The sequence below is a fragment of the Notolepis coatsorum genome (assembly GCF_963971535.1).
Source record: "Notolepis coatsorum genome assembly, chromosome: 3".
NCBI classification, from domain to species: domain Eukaryota; kingdom Metazoa; phylum Chordata; class Actinopteri; order Aulopiformes; family Paralepididae; genus Notolepis; species Notolepis coatsorum.
In genome coordinates this window covers 57,120,785-57,144,411 of record NC_140167.1, presented here as the reverse complement: position 1 = coordinate 57,144,411, position 23,627 = coordinate 57,120,785, and the positions used below count along the sequence as shown (strand labels likewise).

Genomic DNA, 23,627 nt, shown 5'->3' with positions numbered 1-23,627 from the left:
GGATCAGTGTAGCCAGGCCCTTATTGTTATCGGCATACCACTTTCCATAATACTGTTGCCATTCATGACTTTGTATAACCTTTTTCTTACCATCATGCGGAGTCCTCTTCTTAGGAAGTTCAATCATGTACCTTTTTCTTGGCACTGCTGAATATGCAGGTGAACAAATGACAAATGTTGATAATGTTGGTAAGATGTTAGGTTAAGTTTATGAAACACAACACTAATACTTCCCAAATGCACCTGTTTAGTAACCTACGGTCATGGAACACTACAGCAAAAGCTACTGTACAGTAGGCATTTTGATGGATGTCTATTTGCCTGTTACCTGTTTTTGTGACATTAAGTGCCTTTTTCAGTACTGGTTCAGCCTCCTTCTTGTCAGCTACCTCCTTGACAGGCTTCTTAGTTTCTTCATCTGAAACACAAGGGAAAAGTTACAACATACATTAGATGTGTTGTTGACACCTGTGCACACTGCGTGACAGGGCTTTGTACTCCTGTCCTTGTGTCTGTGTGTCTTTCCACAACAGTCAGCAGCACTTGCACTTACATCTCTGTGAGAGCCCTTCTTGTTATATTTGTCAACCATAACCTAAGGTTAACCCAACTTATGGTGCTTTCCCCATTTTGGGGCAGCCCATAAAACTCTTTTAGTCTTTTAGTAGCCTGTAATGCCCTGTAGTACCCTCTAGTACCTTGTAGCACCGTGTAATACCCTGCAGTACCATGTAGTACCTGTAGTATTTGCTTTATTGTAGTCTCATCCATACATTTTAGATGGCCACCCAGATTTGACCAGAAACAAGTTTGAATTAAACGAAATCATTGAATGTTTTTTATGTTCTGATACCTAGTGGAGTTTGTCATTAAGGAAACCAGATAAAAGACACCATATTTATGACAACAAAAAGAAATATAACACAACAACCTTAACCTTTTTAGGTGGTTCTTCTTTTGTTTCCTCTTTTTTGGCCACCTTCTTTTGTAGATGTGTTACAAAATATTTGTAGTTTGAGTTCACACTTTATAATCTCAATATACCCACTCTGCCATGTGGTATTATTCTGCCTTACGTGTTTGTTTAGTCACATGAAGGAACTTCCTCAGAGGTTCAGCCTTCTTTTTGGGCTCTTCTATAAGATCATAATCATAGAACGTTTCACAGCAATTACTTATCTCATTCTCTATCAACAGTAATAAATGCTTTAAAGTGTTTATATGGATTAAATAATCAAGCATAATTTTTTATATTGATGACATACCTGTCTTCTTGATTTCATGAGCTGTGTCTTTCTTCTTCAGAGGTTCAGCCTCCTTCAGTTCTTTCTCCTCTTTAGAGGGCTTCTTCAGTTCTTTTTCCTCTTTAGAGGGCTTCTTCAGTTCTTTCTCCTCCTTAGAGGGCTTCTTCAGTTCTTTCTCCTCTTTAGAGGGCTTCTTCAGTTCTTTCTCCTCTTTAGAGGGCTTCTTCAGTTCTTTCTCCTCCTTAGAGGGCTTCTTCAGTTCTTTCTCCTCCTTAGAGGGCTTCTTCAGTTCTTTCTCCTCCTTAGAGGGCTTCTTCAGTTCTTTCTCCTCAGAGAGCTTTGTTGGTTCTTTCTCCTCCTTAGAGAGCTTCTTCTTGGGCTCTTCCTCTATATGAATGTAAATGTGTGACAGAGCAAAACATTTATTATAATTAATATTTCATTTGAACATAATCTCTGGCAAAGAATATTCTCTGGAAAACCAATTTCTTTCACGCTTGATATAATCAAAAACTAATAACTAATTATTCTCCTTCCGAATTTATAGAATTCAAACACCAAACACCGGCATGGGGTGGTAGTTTTGGACTTCAACTACCAGAGTTGTAGCCGTGCTACCATTAAAATTATGCAAATAGAGCTAACAAAAAGCACTTCATGCTGAAAGTGCAAATATGGTTGGTTGGAGTGATGTGCTTACTGTTCTGTACATGACGACATGCCTCTATCTGACATCTAACTATGTCCATTAGGGCTGTCCCCGACTAAGGATTTATATAGTCGACTTTGATTGGCAGAAATGTGCAGATAGTCGACTATTTTTTTTTTTTTTAAATCTTTATTATTATTTGTTTGGGCTGTGGGGGGGTGCTTAATGTCTGAAGGAGTCGACTGAAGGCTTCTTGTCCTCTGCGAAAGCATGCAATTGGTCCACTGATGGATACATCTTGATATTTGTCTAGTCTAGTGTGTTCATTAGATGGGTGAAATCCTCTTTCAGTGCCTCTGTGCCAGTTTCTTAGGCAGTTAGCCTCTCTGGTATGCGCGCCATTAGCGCTAGCCATGCTTCTAGGCCTCTTTGCTTTTGGAAAGAATGATAAAAAAAAAAAAAAAAAATATATATATATATATATATATATATATATATATATATATATATATATATATATATATATATATATAAATATTTGCATTCGACTAAGAGGTTGGCAGTTTACTACGGCTCCTTTTGATCCTAGGGGTCAGCCCTAATGCCCATGCATGAACCCACATTGTTACGAAAAACAGCTATTCTGTCTGTCAAACCGCACCCAACTAGTCTTAACTTCTTTATGATGTTATGTCTATTATGTCTCACTCTTGTCTTTATTATTTTAAGACTGTGTTTTTAGGACTGTGTTGTTATTATCTAGGACTGTGTGACTGTTAGCACCTAGGGCTGCATTTTAAATTATGTTGTACCATTCTTGTGACAATGACAATAAAGATCATTCATTCATGTTATGATGAACATAAAAAAGGCCATTGACATAACAGCTGAGCCCCACCAGTATGCCTACAGGCCAAACCGCTCCACAGCTGACGCTATCAACGCTGTGACACATCAGTCCCTCACACACCTGGAGAACAGAGACTCCTACTGTATGTGAGGGTGCTGTTTTCCGCCTTCAATACCATCATCCCACAGACACTGGTGAACAAACTGTCAGCACTCGGATTACCCCCATCACTCTGCAACTGGACTTTGGACTTCCTGACAAACAGACCCCAATCTGTAAGGATCAATAACAATGTATCCTCCACCATCATTCTCAACACTGGCTCCCCCCAGGGCTGTGTCCTTAGCCCACTACTTTACACCCTGCTCACACATGACTGCAGAGCCCACTATGACAGCAATCTCATAGTGAAGTTCGTGGATGACACCGCAGTGGTGGGGCTCATCAAAAAAAAAATCGGCATACAGGGAGGATGTAGATGGACTGGGACTGTGGTGCAAGGAGAACAATCTCATCCAAAACGTAAAAACCAAAGAGATGATTATAGACTTCCGCAAGACCAGCATCCCCCCCCCCCTCTCTACATCGATGGCACAGCTGTAGATGTGACTCCCAGTATCAAATACCTTGGGGTGCACATTTCCAACACCCTCACGTGGCGCGACAACACCCAGAGCCTCATCAAAAAAGCTCATCAACGCCTGTAATTCCTGAGGAAACTGAAAGGGGCGGGGCTTGACACCAACATCCTCGGATCCTTCTATAGATGTGTGGTGGAGAGCGTACTGACCTCTTGCATCACAGCATGGTACGGCAGCTGTACAGTGGCAAAACAGCAGGCACTACAGAGGGTTGTAAGGTCTGCACAGAGGACCACCGGATGCAGCTTACCAGACATCTCTGATACCTACAACAACTGATGCACGGACAGAGCAATCCGCATCATGCGAGACCCCACCCACCTTGCCCACGGACTGTTTACCCCCCTCCCTTCAGGCAGGAGGCTGCATCCGGGCATGAACCACCAGGCTGAAGAACAGCTTCTTCCCGGATGCTGTGAGACTACTGAACAGTTCATCGCAGCTCATCACTGCCATGCCTCTGCACACTGCACTGTAGCACTTTATAGCACCTATTTCTTTTAATCTTTTTAATCAGTGAATCATATTATTCTTATTGAATTAAATCAGTTTTTACTGAATTAAACTAGGTTTTTATTGAAATGGATTAGTTTGCTATTGAATCAATTCACTGTTTTTATTGACAGTTTTTTATTGAATGATTCTTTTTTACTGGATTTTTATTGAATCAGTTTGTATGTCTGTCATGAGGATCATATTTATTTATTTTTGTGAATCAGTTTGTATGTCTGTCATGAGGATCATATTTATTTATTTTTGTATATATTTTTGTATATATATATCTAGTATCAAATGGCCATATCCGAGACCTGAGTGCTATAGCTCATGTTTCCATGTCAATGGAAAAATGACAATAAACATAACTTTGACTTTTGACTTTTCTTTATGTTTACAAGGCTTTGTTCGTTGTCCTCTTCATAGGTGTTATTTTTTTTTATTCTTCTTCTAAATGTAATTTTATTTAATTTTTTTTTTTTTTAAATGTTCACATGTATTATAATGTCTGTGAAACACTTCTATAACCGGCAATGTTACAACCTCACTCACTCACTGATTCAGTAATTCACTCACACTTAGCCACTCTGCCCCCTAGTGGCATCCCACAAGCATCAGTGGGATGACATCTTGACAACAACAATCACCATGCAACACTTGCAGACACGTGCCGGTGTTGTGCCGAAAAATTACTGCCTGCCGAAATCAGACTGCCCCCACGTGACCGTTCGCGTGAATGGTCCGCTGCTATCGGGAAATATTCGTCCGTCACTGAGTATTATAAAGTGTCATTGTCGCCGGCCCAGGACACAACGGCCAGCGGATGCACCAACCGACCAGCAGGCGGCGACATCCCCTCACCGAAGCCCAAGCAGAGGAGCCGAGATGCAAGAGGGAGAGAGCTTGCAATCAGGGGACTCATATCAGCGCGGGACGTGAGCACCAGGGACCCGCCGGTTGACTCGGCTAGCCCCGCCAGGACAGCTAGACTAACCGACCCACCCCCCCTCCCCCACAACGGAGGGCCTCCAGAGACATCTGAGGACAGCAACCAGCCCCCCCCCCCCCACGTCGCGGGTTTTCACACCGACCAAATACACCAGCAGAGGACAAAGGATCATCCCCACCCCCCCTCCTAACATCAATGAACACAGGACCCCATCCCCCCCTCCCCACCTACCGCCACAAGATCAACCACACGGACTAGGATCCCCCACCCCCCCTCCGGACATCACAGAGCCCCCCCCCCTTCCCACAGAAGAAGAATCCTACCTTTATCTCAATGATATTGACGACACAGCAGATAAAAACGGACTACATATCTTTCATCTTAATGTAAATAGCCTCAGGCACAAACTGGCAGAAATAAGAAATCATTTCAGTAGCGGAAAGGTAAACATACTATGTTTCTCAGAAACCAAACTGGACCCATCAGTAACAGACCCGGAAATTGAATTAGAGAACTATTCTTTAGTCCGCAATGACAGGAACAGGCATGGAGGAGGTGTCTGTATGTACATCCATCAAGACACCAAATTTATTAACCGTACAGACCTAGATCATGAGGCTATTGAAACTGTTTTTGTAGAAATTCTATTTGAAAGGGCTAAATCTGTTCTAGTCGGCACAATTTACAGACCGCCAGACCAAAATGGCTTTTATGACGTGTTGGATGAGTGCTTAGCTGGAGTTGAGGATACAGAAATGATTCTTATTGGGGATTGGAACACGGATATGCAACAAAAAGATGCACCCGTCTTCAAATCCTACAATAGGTTTTGTGATCTGCACGGCCTCAGCCAACTAATCACACAACCCACACGTGTGTGTGAGTCAACTCGGACTACCATTGACCTCATCCTGACCTCTGACAAGTCCAAGATCGCCAATAAAGGGGTTATAGCATGCGGGTTAAGTGATCATTATATGATATTCTGTACCCGCAAAAAGCTAAAACAAAAGGCTGGCTGTCACAAAACAGTCACATCTAGAGACCTAAAAACCTACTCTAGCGAGGCCTTTAACCTTGAACTGGAGGGTCTGGACTGGTCAGATGAGCTCAATGGTACACTGGTTGAAGAAACATGGCTTGGCTTCAAAACCAAATTTTCAACGATACTAAACAACATGGCCCCCCTAAGAACCACCAGGGTAAAAAATCGCGCTGAGCCGTGGATGCACGCTGAAATACTGACCGCTATGAAAACCAGAGACAAAAAATGCTCTGAGTTTCGTAAAAGTCAGTCAAAGCTTAACATAAGCACGAGCAGTGAACTCCAAGCCCACGTGACGGAACTCAAACTGGAAAGAAACAGACTAAGAAATGATGTAAACTCCATGATCAAAACAGCAAAGAAAAAATTCATCAATGACAAAACCGAGGAAAACAAAAACAAACCGCGTGAACTTTGGAAATTACTCAATAACCAACTAGGCTGCAGTAAAAAACTTAAAACCAGATTCTCAAACATAAACATAAAGACGGACAACACGCTCATCACAGAAAAGCTGGATGTAGCCAATTACTTAAATAGTTTCTTCACAAACATAGCCACAACACTGGTAAACAAACTACCCTCCCACTCAGGGCATTATGGGGTAGAACACATAGTAGCTTACTACAAAAACCTAGGGGTCCACAAAGATGACTTCAAACTGGAAATGGTAACAACAGATGAGGTACTCAAAAAACTGAGCGCCCTCCAACCTAACAAGGCCACTGGCCATGACAACATCCCCTCCAAATTCCTCAGAGACTCAGCAGCCGCCATCACCCCAGTCATCACACACATAATAAACCTCTCTATAAAACAGGGACACGTCCCCAAGGACTTCAAAATTGCGAGAGTGACCCCTCTGCACAAAAAAGGCAGTAAATTAGACCCAGGCAACTACCGCCCTGTTTCTATCCTTACCTCCATCTCGAAAGTCATGGAAAAAATTGTATACGAACAGGTCGAAAAATACCTTGCGGAAAAAAAAATCTAATCTACGAATTCCAATCTGGCTTCAGAACATCCCACTCCACTGACACATGCCTTCTATTTTAACGACCACATCAAACAAGAGGTGGACGCGGGCAAATACTGCGGCATGGTCATGCTGGACCTACAAAAGGCCTTCGACACTGTCAATCACACCATTCTGATTGACAAGCTAAAAGCAATTGGTTTTGATAGTCTATCAGTGAGCTGGATGCAATCCTACCTGGAGGGGAGAGAGCAGATGGTGGAGGTAAACGGTACCCTATCCCCCCCCCTCACAGTAAACTGTGGTGTTCCACAAGGAAGCATACTAGGTCCGCTACTGTTCCTAATTTATGCAAATGACATGTCGTCAGCTTGTGACTGCAACTTGTTCCTGTTTGCGGACGACTCAGCCCTGCTGGTCTCTGACAAGAACAAATTACAGGTTGAAAAAACCCTCAGCTCAGAACTAAGCAAAATCTGCATATGGCTCGCTGATAACAAACTATCATTACACATGGGCAAAACAGAGTCCATTCTCTTCGGTTCAAATAACAAACTCAGCAAGACCGACGGCTTCTCAGTTACAGTGGGTGACAATATTGTCACAAGGAAAGAAGATATTACCTACCTGGGTTCCATCCTAGAGGCAAATCTTTCCTGTGACAAAATGGCATCCAATGTAATAAAAAAGTCAACCAACGAACTCGTTTCTTGTACCGGATCTCCTCACTGGTAAACAAGAATACCCTGAAGACTCTAGCAGGAGCACTCATTCAAGGGTACTACGACTATGCTTGCACCTCATGGTACCAAAGCACCTCAAAGGCGCTAAAAACAAAATTACAAACATCTCAAAACAAACTGGTCAGACTACTGCTTGACCTTACTCCTAGAACCCACCTCACCCCTGCCCACTTTGACAACCTAGGATGGCTTAGAGTAGACGACAGAGTACAGCAACTTGCAATGGGCCTGGTCTACAAGATACACTACACGACCAAGGTACCCATGTACATGACTAAATACTTCCCAAAGGTCAGTGAATACCACGATCACAACACCAGAACCACATCACAACCCAGAGGGAGCTCCACCAAATCATTGTGAAACCAGATTCGGCTCAAACAAGGGACTAAAACACGTTGCCAATTATGCCAATCAATGTGGAACGCCCCTACCCCAAAGCTGTAAAGGAATGTGAATCACTACCACTTTCAAAAACACTCTCAAAAACACCTAAGGGAGACTGCAACTCGAAACTGGCCCTGTAAATGTCCGAACACAACCCCTCCAATGTACAGTAATTACCAAGTATGGTCTTGTCAATAATCCAATGTACAGTGTTGTTTGTACAGTTGTACAGTGTCCCCCACCCACCCCTCCCCCACCCCCCCCCCCCCCCCCCCCCCCCCACCCTCCAATGTACAGTCCCCACCCACCCCTCCTACCCAACCCCCCCCCCCCTCCCTACCCAACCCCCCTCCTACCCCCCCCCCCCCCAACCACCTCCAATGTACAGTCCCACCCTACCCAATCCAATGTACAGTTTCTACGCCTAATGATATACTCTTTTCTTTCTGACTCTTTTTGTATCACAATACAGTACTGTAATTGCAAATCTGGTATGTCATAAATGTATAGATGTAGCAGTACTGTCTATCTGTATGTCATGTATGTCATATATGTTACGATGAATTGAAATGGGGGACCCTGGTGTAAACAAGACGAAAGTCTTTCTCTGGTCTGCATCCCCTTAACAATTGTATGTATTGAGCTGTACTGCACTGTACCCATTCTGCAATCTGTTAATAAAGTTTTCATTCATTCATTCATTCATTCATTGTACCACAGTTTCATATTAATGTACAGTTTCATATTAATGTACTATATACAGGTATTTATATACAGGTAAGGTAATGATGAAATATGAAAATGAAATATGATATAGCAGACATTCCTCACACAAAGGGATCTCTCTCTTCCTCTCCCCATACTACAGATACACACTCTGACCTTCTGACACGCTCATACACATAAGGCCCCAAACTTTTCTCCTCTCTCTCTCTCTCCCTCCCTCTCTCTCTCTCTCTCTCTCTCTCTCTCTCTCTCTCTCTCTCTCTCTCTCTCTCTCTCTCTCTCTCTCTCTCTCTCTCTCTCTCTCTCTCTCTCTCTCTCTCTCTCTCTCTCTCTCTCTCTCTCTCTCTCTCTCTCTCTCTCTCTCTCTCTCTCTCTCTCTCTCTCTCTCTCTCTCTCTCTCTCTCTCTCTCTCTCTCTCTCACATCCTAGTACCACTTAACCAGGGTGAGGATTATAATTCAAATAAATCACACAAAATGTGTTTACACCAAATGCCACAACAAGCTAGCCAGATGGCTGCACCACAGATCAACACATAGTCTTATCTCAACTCAGTTGACACGAAATTCCATTTGACTAGCCAAGGATTATAAAGCAAGGCCAGATATAGGTTAAGTACCTCACCACAAGGATGACAGATCTTTAACGATAAGACACACACACACACACACATACACAGCTAACAAAACACACAGCCCCCTCTCTCTCTCTTTCTCTCTCCCTCTATCTCAACACACGCGCACACAGACACACACACATGCACACACAATTTACTCACACGCACACTCACATGCACAAAACGTGCACACCTCCAACGCAGACTCACCAACACACATTAAGTTGACACATGCACTGAATGTCACAGATACACACACAACGTGCACTCAGGACAGAGACACATACACACTTGACTGTGGGGCCGCTAATAAAGAGCACCCTGATAGGGAAGGAGGGACTACTTCTCTGTTTTGACTTCGACTGGACACTGCTTCACTGACTGGACGGACTGACTGGACTGACGGGACACTGACTTGACTGCTTTTTCTTTTCTACACGACCGGCCAGTTGTACCAACTAGATTTCAATTGTACCTTGCTTATTCACTTTTTATAATAAATACTGTCAAAAGTGTTTAATCTCTTTTATATTTAAATACACTGTAAAAAGTAACCAGCATTTCACAACATTTAACAGTATTATCTTACAGTAACATATTGTAATTAAGGCCTCCTGTAATATCCCAACAAATACATGTAAAAAAGACAGTATCTTTTGATTTCACATTATATTATTCTTATTTCACAATAAAATACCGCAATCAAAATCCTCTGTAATATCACATCAGATGTTGTAATCTCACAATAGCATACCAACATATCACATTATATTATTCTTATTTCACAATAAGATACCGCAATCAAAATCCTCTGTAATATCACATCAGATGTTGTAATATCACAGTAGCATATGAATATTTCACATAATTTATTTATTATTTCACAATAAAATATTGCAATCAAAATCCTCTGTAATATCACATCAGATGTTGTAATCTCACAGTAGCATATCAACATATCACATTATATTATTCTTATTTCACAATAAGATATTGCAATTTTATACAAAACAAGACGAAAGTGTTTCTCTGTAATATCACATCAGATGTTGTAATCTCACAATAGCATATCAATTTATCACATTATATTATTCTTATTTCACAATCAAATATTGTAATTTTATACAAAACAAGACGAAAGTCTTTCTCTGTAATATCACATCAGATGTTGTAATCTCACAATAGCATATCAACATATCACATTATATTATTCTTATTTCACAATAAGATACCGCAATCAAAATCCTCTGTAATATCACATCAGATGTTGTAATCTCACAGTAGCATATGAATATTTCACATAATTTATTTATTATTTCACAATAAAATATTGCAATCAAAATCCTCTGTAATATCACATCAGATGTTGTAATCTCACAGTAGCATATCAACATATCACATTATATTATTCTTATTTCACAATAAGATATTGTAATTTCATACAAAACAAGACGAAAGTGTTTCTCTGTAATATCACATCAGATGTTGTAATCTCACAATAGCATATCAATTTATCACATTATATTATTCTTATTTCACAATAAAATATTGTAATTTTATACAAAACAAGATGAAAGTCTTTCTCTGTAATATCACATCAGATGTTGTAATCTCATAATAGCATATCAATTTATCACATTATATTATTCTTATTTCACAATAAAATATTGTAATTTTATACAAAACAAGATGAAAGTGTTTCTCTGTAATATCACATCAGATGTTGTAATCTCACAATAGCATATCAATTTATCACATTATATTATTCTTATTTCACAATCAAATATTGTAATTTTATACAAAACAAGACGAAAGTCTTTCTCTGTAATATCACATCAGATGTTGTAATCTCACAATAGCATATCAACATATCACATTATATTATTCTTATTTCACAATAAGATACCGCAATCAAAATCCTCTGTAATATCACATCAGATGTTGTAATCTCACAGTAGCATATGAATATTTCACATAATTTATTTATTATTTCACAATAAAATATTGCAATCAAAATCCTCTGTAATATCACATCAGATGTTGTAATCTCACAGTAGCATATCAACATATCACATTATATTATTCTTATTTCACAATAAGATATTGTAATTTTATACAAAACAAGACGAAAGTGTTTCTCTGTAATATCACATCAGATGTTGTAATCTCACAATAGCATATCAATTTATCACATTATATTATTCTTATTTCACAATAAAATATTGTAATTTTATACAAAACAAGATGAAAGTATTTCTCTGTAATATCACATCAGATGTTGTAATCTCACAGTAGCATATCAACATATCACATTATATTATTCTTATTTCACAATAGAATATTGTAATTTTATACAAAACAAGACAAAAGTCTTTCTCTGTAATATCACATCAGATGTTGTAATCTCACAATAGTATATCAACATATCACATTATATTATTCTTATTTCACAATAAGATACCGCAATCAAAATCCTCTGTAATATCACATCAGATGTTGTAATCTCACAGTAGCATATGAATATTTCACATAATTTATTTATTATTTCACAATAAAATATTGCAATCAAAATCCTCTGTAATATCACATCAGATGTTGTAATCTCACAGTAGCATATCAACATATCACATTATATTATTCTTATTTCACAATAAGATATTGTAATTTTATACAAAACAAGACGAAAGTGTTTCTCTGTAATATCACATCAGATGTTGTAATCTCACAATAGCATATCAATTTATCACATTATATTATTCTTATTTCACAATAAAATATTGTAATTTTATACAAAACAAGATGAAAGTATTTCTCTGTAATATCACATCAGATGTTGTAATCTCACAGTAGCATATCAACATATCACATTATATTATTCTTATTTCACAATAGAATATTGTAATTTTATACAAAACAAGACAAAAGTCTTTCTCTGTAATATCACATCAGATGTTGTAATCTCACAATAGCATATCAACATATCACATTATATTATTCTTATTTCACAATAAGATACCGCAATCAAAATCCTCTGTAATATCACATCACATTTTTTTATCTCACAGTAGCATATGAATATTTCACATAATTTATTTATTATTTCACAATAATATATTGTAATTTTATTAAAAAAAACAAGACAAAAGTCTTTCTCTGTCATATCACATCAGATGTTGTAATCTCACAATAGCATATCAACATATCACATTATATTATTCTTATTTCACAATAAGGTGTTATAAGTGGTTGCTAGGGTGTTTCTAGGTGGTTGCTGTTATGGGTGGTTGCTAGGGTGTTTCTAGGTGGTTGCTAGGGTGTTATAAGTGGTTGCTAGGGTGTTTCTAGGTGGTTGCTAGGGTGTTTCTAGGTGGTTGCTAGGGTGTTATGGGTGGTTGCTAGGGTGTTTCTAGGTGGTTGCTAGGGTGTTATAAGTGGTTGCTAGGGTGTTTCTAGGTGGTTGCTAGGGTGTTATAAGTGGTTGCTAGGGTGTTTCTAGGTGGTTGCTATGGTGTTATAAGTGGTTGCTAGGGTGTTTCTAGGTGGTTGCTAGGGTGTTATAAGTGGTTGCTAGGGTGTTTCTAGGTGGTTGCTAGGGTGTTATATATGGTTGCTAGGTTGTTTCTAGGTGGTTGCTAGGGTGTTATAAGTGGTTGCTAGGGTGTTTCTATGGTTGCTAGGGTGTTATAAGTGGTTGCTAGGGTGTTTCTAGGTGGTTGCTAGGGTGTTATGGGTGGTTGCTAGGGTGTTTCTAGGTGGTTGCTAGGGTGTTATAAGTGGTTGCTAGGGTGTTTCTAGGTGGTTGCTAGGGTGTTTCTAGGTGGTTGCTAGGGTGTTATGGGTGGTTGCTAGGGTGTTTCTAGGTGGTTGCTAGGGTGTTATAAGTGGTTGCTAGGGTGTTTCTAGGTGGTTGCTAGGGTGTTATAAGTGGTTGCTAGGGTGTTTCTAGGTGGTTGCTATGGTGTTATAAGTGGTTGCTAGGGTGTTTCTAGGTGGTTGCTAGGGTGTTATAAGTGGTTGCTAGGGTGTTTCTAGGTGGTTGCTAGGGTGTTATATATGGTTGCTAGGTTGTTTCTAGGTGGTTGCTAGGGTGTTATATGTGGTTGCTAGGGTGTTTCTAGGTGGTTGCTAGGGTGTTATAAGTGGTTGCTAGGGTGTTTCTAGGTGGTTGCTAGGGTGTTATATGTGGTTGCTAGGGTGTTTCTAGGTGGTTGCTAGGGTGTTATAAGTGGTTGCTAGGGTGTTTCTAGGTGGTTGCTAGGGTGTTATATGTGGTTGCTAGGGTGTTTCTAGGTGGTTGCTAGGGTGAAAAGCATGGTGAAGAGGTCGTGACCCGGGTGGGCGGGGTCTGCCATGATCTTCCTCGCCCTCCTCAAGGCCCTGGAGGAATGTAGGGACTTGAGGGAGGGAAGAGGGCAGCCGATCACACTCTCCGCTGATCGTATCACCCGCTGCAGCCTTGTCCCTGACCGTGGCTGCAGGGAACCAGGTGATGATGGAGAGGGTGAGGATGGACTGGATGATGGCAGTGTAGAACTGGACCATCATAGTCCTCTGCAGCCTAAACTTCCCTAACAGGGGAGCCTATATCATTGGGACAGGTCTCTGCTCATCAGCAAGGAAAGGTACTGCTTTGGGGAGAAAGTATATCATCTATCACTACTGCCACCAGGTGTGGGAGGGTGCGGGTAGTATTAGGAGAAGTGTGGGTGTGTGGGGAATTACTGCGAGTCGCCCTGGATGGCAAGAAGGACCAGCTCACTACCCCTAGGTTAGTAAATCCTATAGGCCCCATCCACCACTCTGCTAAAGCTCCACTCTACTCCTGCACTAAAGTCAGGGATTCAGTTGGACTCAGATCTGCATGCTGCGTTCCCCCTACCTGGTGAACGTTCATAGGGATAATCCACCCTGCTACACAAACATCTCAAAACAAACTGGTCAGACTACATGCTTGACCTTACTCCTAGAACCCACCTCACCCCTGCCCACTTTGACAACCTAGGATGGCTTAGAGACGACAGAGTACATCAACATGCAATGGGCCTGGTACCCAGATTCGGCTCAATCAGGGACTAAACATGTTTCGCAATTATGCCAGATCAATGTGGAACGCCCTACCCAAAGCTGTAAAGGAATGTGAATCACTACCCACTTTCAAAACCACTCTCAAAGAACACCTATACGGGAGACTGCAATTCGAAACTGGCCCCTGTAAATGTCCTAACCCAACCCCCTCCAATGTACAGTAAATTACCAAACATGGTTTTGTCAATATTCCAATGTGCTTGTATACAGTTGTACAGTGTCCACCCACCCCTCCTATACCCAACCTACCCAACCCCCCCACCCCACCCACCCAACCATCTCCAATGTACAGCCCCCCCCCACCCCACCCCACCTAATGTACGGTTTCATAAATGTATAGATGTAGCAGTACTGTCTGTATGTCATGTATGTGTGTGTGTGTGTGTGTGTAAATGAATGAACCGAAATATGTAGTTTGCTGATAGATACACAAAATGGGTTTATTTATGTTGATTTAATTTGGTTGTGTTGATGTTTCCATTTTTGCAAAATGCATATTCTGTTTGTTTTACACAATAAGTCTATTGGTGTGTTGTGTGTGTGTAAGGGCAGGTGTAGAAGATTTTTTCTTCTTCCTGTTCCTTTCGGCCATGGTATTTGGTGAATTATATGTACTGTTGGACTGTGGTAATTCCATGTACGAATAAATAAATGATGATGACGATGTATGTCCTGATGAATTGAAAGGTTATGGGGGACCCTGATGTAAACAAGACGAAAGTCTTTCTCTGGTCTGCATCCCCTTAACAATTGTGTGTATTGAGCTGTACTGTATTGTACCCATTCTGCAATCTGTTAATAAAGTTTTCAATCAATCAATCAATCAATCAATCAATCAATCAATCAGTACCCGTTCTGCACCTGCGTATTGGGGGCCACTATATAATGCATGATTAGGAGACATGTTGAGACTTGTCTAGGCTGCCTGCACACACACCAGCTTCCTGGGCGGGCGCCTCCCAGAATGCACTACACCTGTACCTTGCCTCCCAGAATACCTGCACCTTCCTCCATTGTTGTATCAGCGTGTGCTGTATCTCTGCATCGTTAATCGACAATAAAACGTGAGTATATAGTGCATGATAAAGTCGATGGTGGATATTATTCTGTATCTATGATTTCGATTGCAAACGCCAGCGGAGTAGTGCTGTGTTCGTTTTTTACATGGTTATGCGTTTTTACACGTTATGTGTGCCTGCTGCTAATGTTAGCTGTTAGCTATGTCTGACCTCTGTTGGGTAATGCAACGTTGCCTACCAAACAACGGGACCACTGTGTTTTTTTTTTATATTGCTCCTGGCTGTTCAAACTAATTTTACCGTGTGAAAGAGGGGAAAGTTGGTTCATTTCCACAAACTACCAGTGAAAAAGTGTTGTTCTGAACTGGAGCTATAGTATAGCCAGCCATTTAGCTACCTGGCTACCTATATAGCTTCAGTTCAGCTAACTAGCTACATGCAGCATTTAGCCAGTGATGGGCAAGCTACTTGGAAAATGTAGTAAGCTACACTAGTTACTCTCGATTAAATATAGCTCAACTACAATGGAAGCTATCCCCAGATAAATGTAGCAAGCTACACTACAAAAATAGCACACTACTTTTTTTTTTTTTTTTTTACTTTACTTTATGATCAGGTTTCCACCAAACAAATACAGTAGGCAGGCAAAAGAAAGTTCAGTTTGTTTATGAAACAAGCCCTCGGTCTGGCTTTTTGTGTCATCATTTTAACATGAACTTGTATTATGTACAAAATGTTAATAAAGTATGAGGAAATAACTGTGGAAACGTAATAAATAAAAGGCCAAATCAATCAAATAAACACTAAAATATATACTCTCTCTATTGGAATGGAGACTTTTCAGCACAGGATAAACTGCCCACTTTATCAACCAAAACTTCTTCAATATCAGAATTTTAACTAATAATAACTGTCTTACTGAATTTTACTATTATGCTACCATGTCTATACTACCACCAACTATGCTGTCTATACTACAGTATGTACTCGGAGTATAACACTCAAGCTCGACACTGCTAGACAAACAATACTAATTTATAGACTATTTGTTTCCTGTGCAGTACACCTGAGATTAATCACCTCATGCAGTACTGTTTGACATGAATTTATGCGTCGTTCCCTGTGTTTTTTTTCTTTCCTCTTGCCTCCCTCCCTTGTCCTAGGGCCTGCCTACTGATTGCCTATGCCTGAATCTTTCCGGCCGACAAGGCGTACAGGACAGTAATCTGCACTGACGTCTCCCCAGATCCATGCACGGATTGCTTCTTGGTTGTATAGGTAGGCCTATATGCAACACAGATCGTAGTTTATAGACTATATTTGTTTCCTGTGCAGTACACCTGAGATTAATCACCTCATGCAGTACTGTTTGACATGAATTTATGCGTCGTTCCCTGTGTTTTTTTTCTGTCCTAGGGCCTGCCTACTGATTGCCTATGCCTGAATCTTTCCGGCCGACAAGGCGTACAGGACAGTAATCTGCACTGACGTCTCCCCAGATCCATGCACGGATTGCTTCTTGGTTGTATAGGTAGGCCTATATGCAACACAGATCGTAGTTTATAGACTATATTTGTTTCCTGTGCAGTACACCTGAGATTAATCACCTCATGCAGTACTGTTTGACATGAATTTATGCGTCGTTCCCTGTGTTTTTTTTCTGTCCTAGGGCCTGCCTACTGATTGCCTATGCCTGAATCTTTCCGGCCGACAAGGCGTACAGGACAGTAATCTGCACTGACGTCTCCCCAGATCCATGCACGGATTGCTTCTTGGTTGTATAGGTAGGCCTATATGCAACACAGATCGTAGTTTATAGACTATATTTGTTTCCTGTGCAGTACACCTGAGATTAATCACCTCATGCAGTACTGTTTGACATGAATTTATGCGTCGTTCCCTGTGTTTTTTTTTCTTTCCTCTTGCCTCCCTCCCTTGTCCTAGGGCCTGCCAACTGATTGCCTGCCTGAATCGTTCCGGCCGACAAGGCGTACAGGACAGTAATCTGCACTGACGTCTCCCCAGATCCATGCACGGATTGCTTCTTGGTTGTATAGGTAGGCCTATATGCAACACAGATCGTAGTTTATAGACTATTTGTTTCCTGTGCAGTACACCTGAGATTAGCCTATAGTATACGTTCATAATCTGCATGCAAACTGTAATCTCTCCTTTCTCTGGTTTCCTTTTTTCTAGGTTATCAGAGAGGTCTTTAACATACAGTATCCTGTTCAGTGGCATCTTGTTCAGTGAGGCAGCCAGGCTAACCAGTGTTCAGTGTGAGGCAGATGTAATGATTGGGTAGGTAACTATAGCACGCACAACAATGTTCCACTGTAAATATATTCGATGTCAGCATGTGTCTGAGAGTGTGCATACCTTTGTCCAGCACGCGCAGCTCCACAGTAACGCCCCCAATTATCTTTATCAGTGCGGGATACCTGACTGCTCACAGAGGTTCAGAAAACACGCAGCACTGAGATCTCATATATATAGGCTGCATAGGTGCTACCTGCAAGCTGGTCAGCCGCCTAGACCTCCTAGATCAGCTCTACCACCTGACACATCCTTGAAATGTGTGCTTGAGGCTTGTGCATTTAAGTGTGACACTTTAGCCTCTCTTATCAAGCATTTGAAGACACACATAAAGGGAGGAATGGAATCGCCATGTCCATTTAGAGCTTGTGATTGCAGGTTCACAAACGTAATGACTTTTGCTTCACATATTTCCAGGAAACACAAGGATTCAGTTTTAGATGACTTGGTACTAGACAAGTCTACAGAGTCATTGCCAGAACCCAGTCAGACGTATTCAGAAGCTGCTGGTGAACATGATGAACCAGAAGTGCCATTAGCTGTGGACGAAACCCTTTTTTTACATAACCTTACACTTTTCTATTTGAAATTGCAATCTAAGCTACTCTTACCGGCAAGCACCATACAAACCATTATTGAGGACTTTCAAATTGCTCATGAACTTGGCCTGTCTCATACACTTAACGTTCTGAGTGAGAAATTGAAGAAACTTGGAATCCCTCAGGCCACTATAAGCAGCATGGTTGATGAAGTGAACAGAGATGATCTACTCACACTTTTTAACAAGGGAAGACTCAGTACAGATACAAAGAGGAAGTCTGCTTTTAAAGAGTGTTTCAACCATGTTCATCCCGTGCCTTTGCTCTTGGGCAATGATGAAAATGACAAAGAATGCTTTGCTCAGTATGTACCTATACATGAGACATTGGTGACACTGTTCAAAAACGAGTCTCTACGAGAACAGTATAACATGACACGTTTGCAGCAATCTACTGATGCTGTCTATCAGGATGTCAAGGATGGAGAAGGATTTCAAAGTAATCCAATGTTGAAAGCTGACCCTTCCTCACTTGGTTTGATACTGTACCAAGATGCCTTCGAGGTTGTTAATCCACTGGGCTCAGGGAAGAAAAAGCACAAGGTCTTAGCTGTTTACCTAACCCTGACTGACATCTTGCCTCACAATAGATCTTCTATAGATCAAATGCAACTTGTTCTCTTATGTAGGGAGCAGGACTTTAAGTATTTTGGGCTAAAAAAGGTTTTTGCACATCTGATTGAGGACCTCAAAATCCTGGAGGAGAGAGGTGTAGTCATATCTGATGGCACTGTACTAAAGGGCTCTTTGGTTGCCATTGCAGGAGACAACTTAGGATCCCATTCTATTGGGGGATTTTTAGAAAACTTCAGTCGATCTAAATATTTTTGTCGCTACTGTCAGGTACAGAGAGAGGATTTTGTGAAGAATCCAGTGTTGTGTGGTGCCACAAGAACGGTCCAATCATACACAAGTAATTTGCAAGACCTGGAAACTAGTACCACAGACTCTGTATGCGGTATCAAGTTTGACTCTCCTTTCAACCAGCTTTCTCATTTCCATGTTTGCCAGCCTGGCCTCCCACCATGTCTAGGCCATGATTTATTTGAGGGAGTCATGGCTTATGACCTTCCTTTATATATTCGCCATTTAGTCCAGGAGAATCATTTTACTTACCTGCAGTTAAATCGGTGCAAAAACAAGTTCCGATATGAAGGGAACGATGGTAGGGACAAACCAGCAGACCTCTCTCCCAGCAGTGACAAACTAAGTGGGCATGCAGTTCAAAACTGGTGTTTCCTTAGATTACTCCCTCTCTTGGTGGGTGGCAGGATTAAAGATCCCTGTGACAATGAGGTGTGGCAGCTCATTTTGCAGCTGAGAGAGATGGTTGAGCTTATCTGTGCACCAGTCATTACAGAAGGCCAGGTAGCATATCTGAAAGTCATCACAGAGGAGTACATATGCAACAGGAAAAGGCTCTTCCCCAATGCCCCCCTGAGGCCAAAGCATCACTATATTGGCCATTATCCAGATCTAATCATCCACTTTGGCCCACTTATTCGCCTGTGGACTCTGCGGTTTGAAAGCAAACACACTTTTTTCAAACAGTGTGCCAGAAAATTGCACAATTTCAAAAATCTGTGCAAAACACTAGCAGAGAGACACCAACTCCTCCAGGCCTACCTGAGTGCGGGAAACTTGTTTCCTCCTGTTATACAGGTAGAGAAGGGGACTGCCTTTTATTTGGATGATTACAACAACAAGATCAGTGCATCTGTAGCCAGTTGTCAATTTGAGTCTCAGTCTGCAGTGGCTTGTAACAATGTTACAGTCAAAGGCACAGACTACAGAAAGGGGGTGTTCATCTTGTTTGGGAACAGTGATGAAGGACTTCACATGGGGAAGATTATGCTGGTCATTGTTGCCCAAAACTCTGTCCACTTTGTCTCAGAGAAACACATTTGTGTGAAGTTGATTGACATGGGTGTGTACTGTGACTTAGGAGTGGCCCAAGAGGATTACGTGTGCATTAAGCACAAAGATTTACTGGACTACTATCCTCTTCCAGCATACAACGTGCACGATCAGATGCTTATTGCGCTCCACCATTCTTTTCCAGGAGCAGTTTAAACAGGAAAGGGAGGATATGACAGACGTGAGGACAGACGTAAGTGGAGCAGGATATCAAGTAACCTTAAGATAGTTGATTTTGTATTGTTGATTGTATAGCGAGCACATGTTGGCAGTTAACCGCATATAGTGCACTGCAAACAGACAAGTAGGGAATATGCACAAACTGATTCATGATTGACCCTAATCAATGAGACTAGGTAATGGAAGATATAAAGGAAGCAGTTTGGTCATATTTACCGGGCCTCCCTGATGACTTACTGACCACCCTACTTGAGGATCTTGGAGTGGAGAGTGTCGAAGATCTGGCCTTAATGGAGAGGGTGGATCTGGTCCGACACCTCAAACCAATCCAGTGTCGGAAGCTGATGGATGGTCTTAAGAAAGGTAAATTCATATTTAGACTTGCGTGACACTTGGAACTATGCCCTTGGAACATTGGCATAACTGTTTTTGTCCCTTCTAGGGTTAGTAACCCTTAATATGGAGGTGCTCCCTCCCCATCCAATTGCTTCAAGTTCCCCAACACATCCAATTGCTTCAAGTTCCCCAACAACGAGCTCTGTGAACACTCTGTCCTCTCCGAACACCTCTATGCAATCTCTGTTGTGCAGCCCCCCAAGCACTCCAAACTCTTCACAGCCTGGCAGCGCATGGCATGTAGACTTTTGTGTCAACTGGAACCGGATGTCAACAGCCATTCAACGTGCAGTGGAAAAAGAACAGAGACCAAAGCCAGATGAGAGAAGGGCCTTTGTGAACGCTTTGGTGGATCAGATGATGGAGCACGAGCACAACCCAACCAGAACCACGTGCCTCAGTATCGTCCGAACAATTGTCAGGAGCCATCCTGACACCTTTGCTGACATTAGCAGGCGAGGTGAAATGGTTGGAGACGGATGCCACTCTCTTCTCCAACAAGTAAAAACAAGAGTGGAGTATAAAAGCAGGAACAACACTCTGGCTAGACGCCGCAGAGGCAGAGAGGAAAGACGGCCCACTGGCATGGCAGGAGAGTCCAGGCTGACGAGAGGTCCTGTTGACCAATACGGGTAGGGGTGGCAAAACAAACGGCGCCAGTGTCCTCTCCATTCACGCTCGCAGCAATTAGGGGTTAAAGTGGCACTGCCAATGCTCGACTAACTTAGGTTATTTGGATTGAATGTTTAAATTATGTGTAGATTTTTTTTTAATATAATTTCTAGGGCTGTCCCTGACTAAGGATTTGGATAGTCGACTATGATTGGCCAAAATGTGCAGTTAGTCGACAAAAATAAAATAAAAAGTAGAATATATATATATATTTATATATATATTTTTTTTATCATTCCATTTGGGCTGTGGGGGGTGCTTAATGTCTGAAGGCTTCTTGTCCTCTGCAAAAGCATGCAATTGGTCCACTGATGGATACATCTTGATATTTGTCTAGTCTAGTGTGTTCATTAGATGGGTGAAATCCTCTTTCAGTGCTTCTGTGCCTGTTTTCGTAGGCAGTTAGCCTCTGGTATGCGTGCCATTAGCGTTAGAGGCCTTTTTTCTTTTGGAAAGAATGATAAAAAAATATATATATTATAATTTTTCTTTTTTTATGTATTCCACTAAGAGGTTGCCTATGATTCCTTCCTATCCCTAGGTGTGTGAGGTGGGGCCCAGCAAGCTTACCGGACGGGGAGACAGAGGAAACCATGGCGGCTTTGAAAAGGGATCTGCGGAACATCTACTCAGGCATGCAATCTACTTTACTTTTGGTGAATTGACACCATGAATAAATATCCCACATTAAGCAAAAAGGCCACTTTAATATTCAGAATGAGTAATACAATTAAAGGTTTGCCACTCAATTTCCCAGATGTGGCAACATCAAATCTAATTGTTGTTACTTGGTTTGTATGTCTGTACACAGAGGAAGGGATGGGTGGGACAGCGAGAGCAGAACTTCTGATGGAGAGGACCTACGTCATCCTGCGGCGTTACTTGAATAAAATGCCTCCACCAACGATGGTGGCGGTCAAAGAAGAATGGCCTTTTCTCTTCTCTCAGACGGGGCTTTTCTCCCACTTTGGCCTCCTGACAGACACCGATGTCCTTCAAAAGATCAAAGATGCCCTGTGTCATCGAGGACGGACCATCCTGCAGTTCTGCCAGAAACTGGACAACCCGAAGATCAGGGATGTTCTGGCCAGATATCATCCAGAGGTTTCGGAGATCAGTGCCTGCATCGTCCTGCTCCTTATGGTGTACTTCAAGGAGCCTACGGAGAAACTACTGCTCGAAGTTGATGTACGTTTATTTAAATATTAAAATATTTGAAATGCGAGTGATTACATTAGGGGCGACTGAAGCTCAGTTGGTAGAGATGGTCGTTCATCGACCGTAGGGTTGGTGGTTCGAATCCTGGCTCTGACTGTCCGCATGTCGGAAGTGTCCTTGAGCAAGACACTTAACCCCCAAGTTGCTCCAAATGGGCCGAGCTGATGTGTGGTGAGCTGTAGTGCGTGGATTAGCTTATCTTCATCCTTTCATAATGTTAAATCTGCTATTGTGTGTTACTTTGTTGCAGACCTGTGCCACTGTTGCTGATGTGAATACTGCAGCACTCCCAAGCACCCCCTGTTTGATAATTCAAGGTAATAATGTTCAGGGATGAGCTTGTGTTCCTTTGCATCGAGGGGGAAAATCTGACCGAAGGCAGTTTGTGATACGGCACACATATGACGCTTATAAATAATATCCTGAGCTGGCATGTCTCATGTTCAACTTTGTCAGTGCTGTAAAGTTGAAACCTTTTTAAATCTTAGACAAACAAAACACTTTGCTTTCATGAAATATTGTAAGCCGTCATTTGAGGCTTTATAAAAGCAGCACAATGAACACAAATCTGTCAGTGCGACCTCATCTTAAATAAGAGACAGCATTGCTTGTTGTAAGAGAGGCAGAGTTGATTTGGCAAAAATATATATATATATATGCATTTTTCTTTTTCTTTTTAATAATCGAATTTTATTTTCATATTCAAATCCCATGCCCATCGAACGAAGCTTTGAAGTATTTAAGACAGCCTTAGTTCTGTGTCATGTCCTTGCAGGAATGTATACCTATCCACAACAACGCATGACGGGGTATCTGTTCATTTCAGGTGACGCAATGCAGCCTTCTGGATGGATGCTATCCATCGAGGGAGAAGTTGTGATGGGCCCACACCCATTATTTTTGCA

At 41.5% G+C, this 23,627-nt stretch overlaps 1 protein-coding gene across 1 annotated transcript in view; it reads right to left on the bottom strand.

Moving 5' to 3' along the window:
• Positions 1 to 23,627, bottom strand: part of LOC311225822 (uncharacterized protein) — a gene marked incomplete at its 3' end in the record, with an annotated part of 89,858 nt that overhangs the window by 31,231 nt on the left and 35,000 nt on the right. The window contains exons 25-27 of the mRNA XM_084311216.1: positions 1,266 to 1,631; positions 329 to 418; positions 91 to 147 (exon numbers count right to left, since the gene is read on the bottom strand). Coding sequence (XP_084167342.1) covers positions 91 to 147; positions 329 to 418; positions 1,266 to 1,631 — 513 coding nt within the window. The remainder of the gene's footprint in view (positions 1 to 90; positions 148 to 328; positions 419 to 1,265; positions 1,632 to 23,627) is intronic.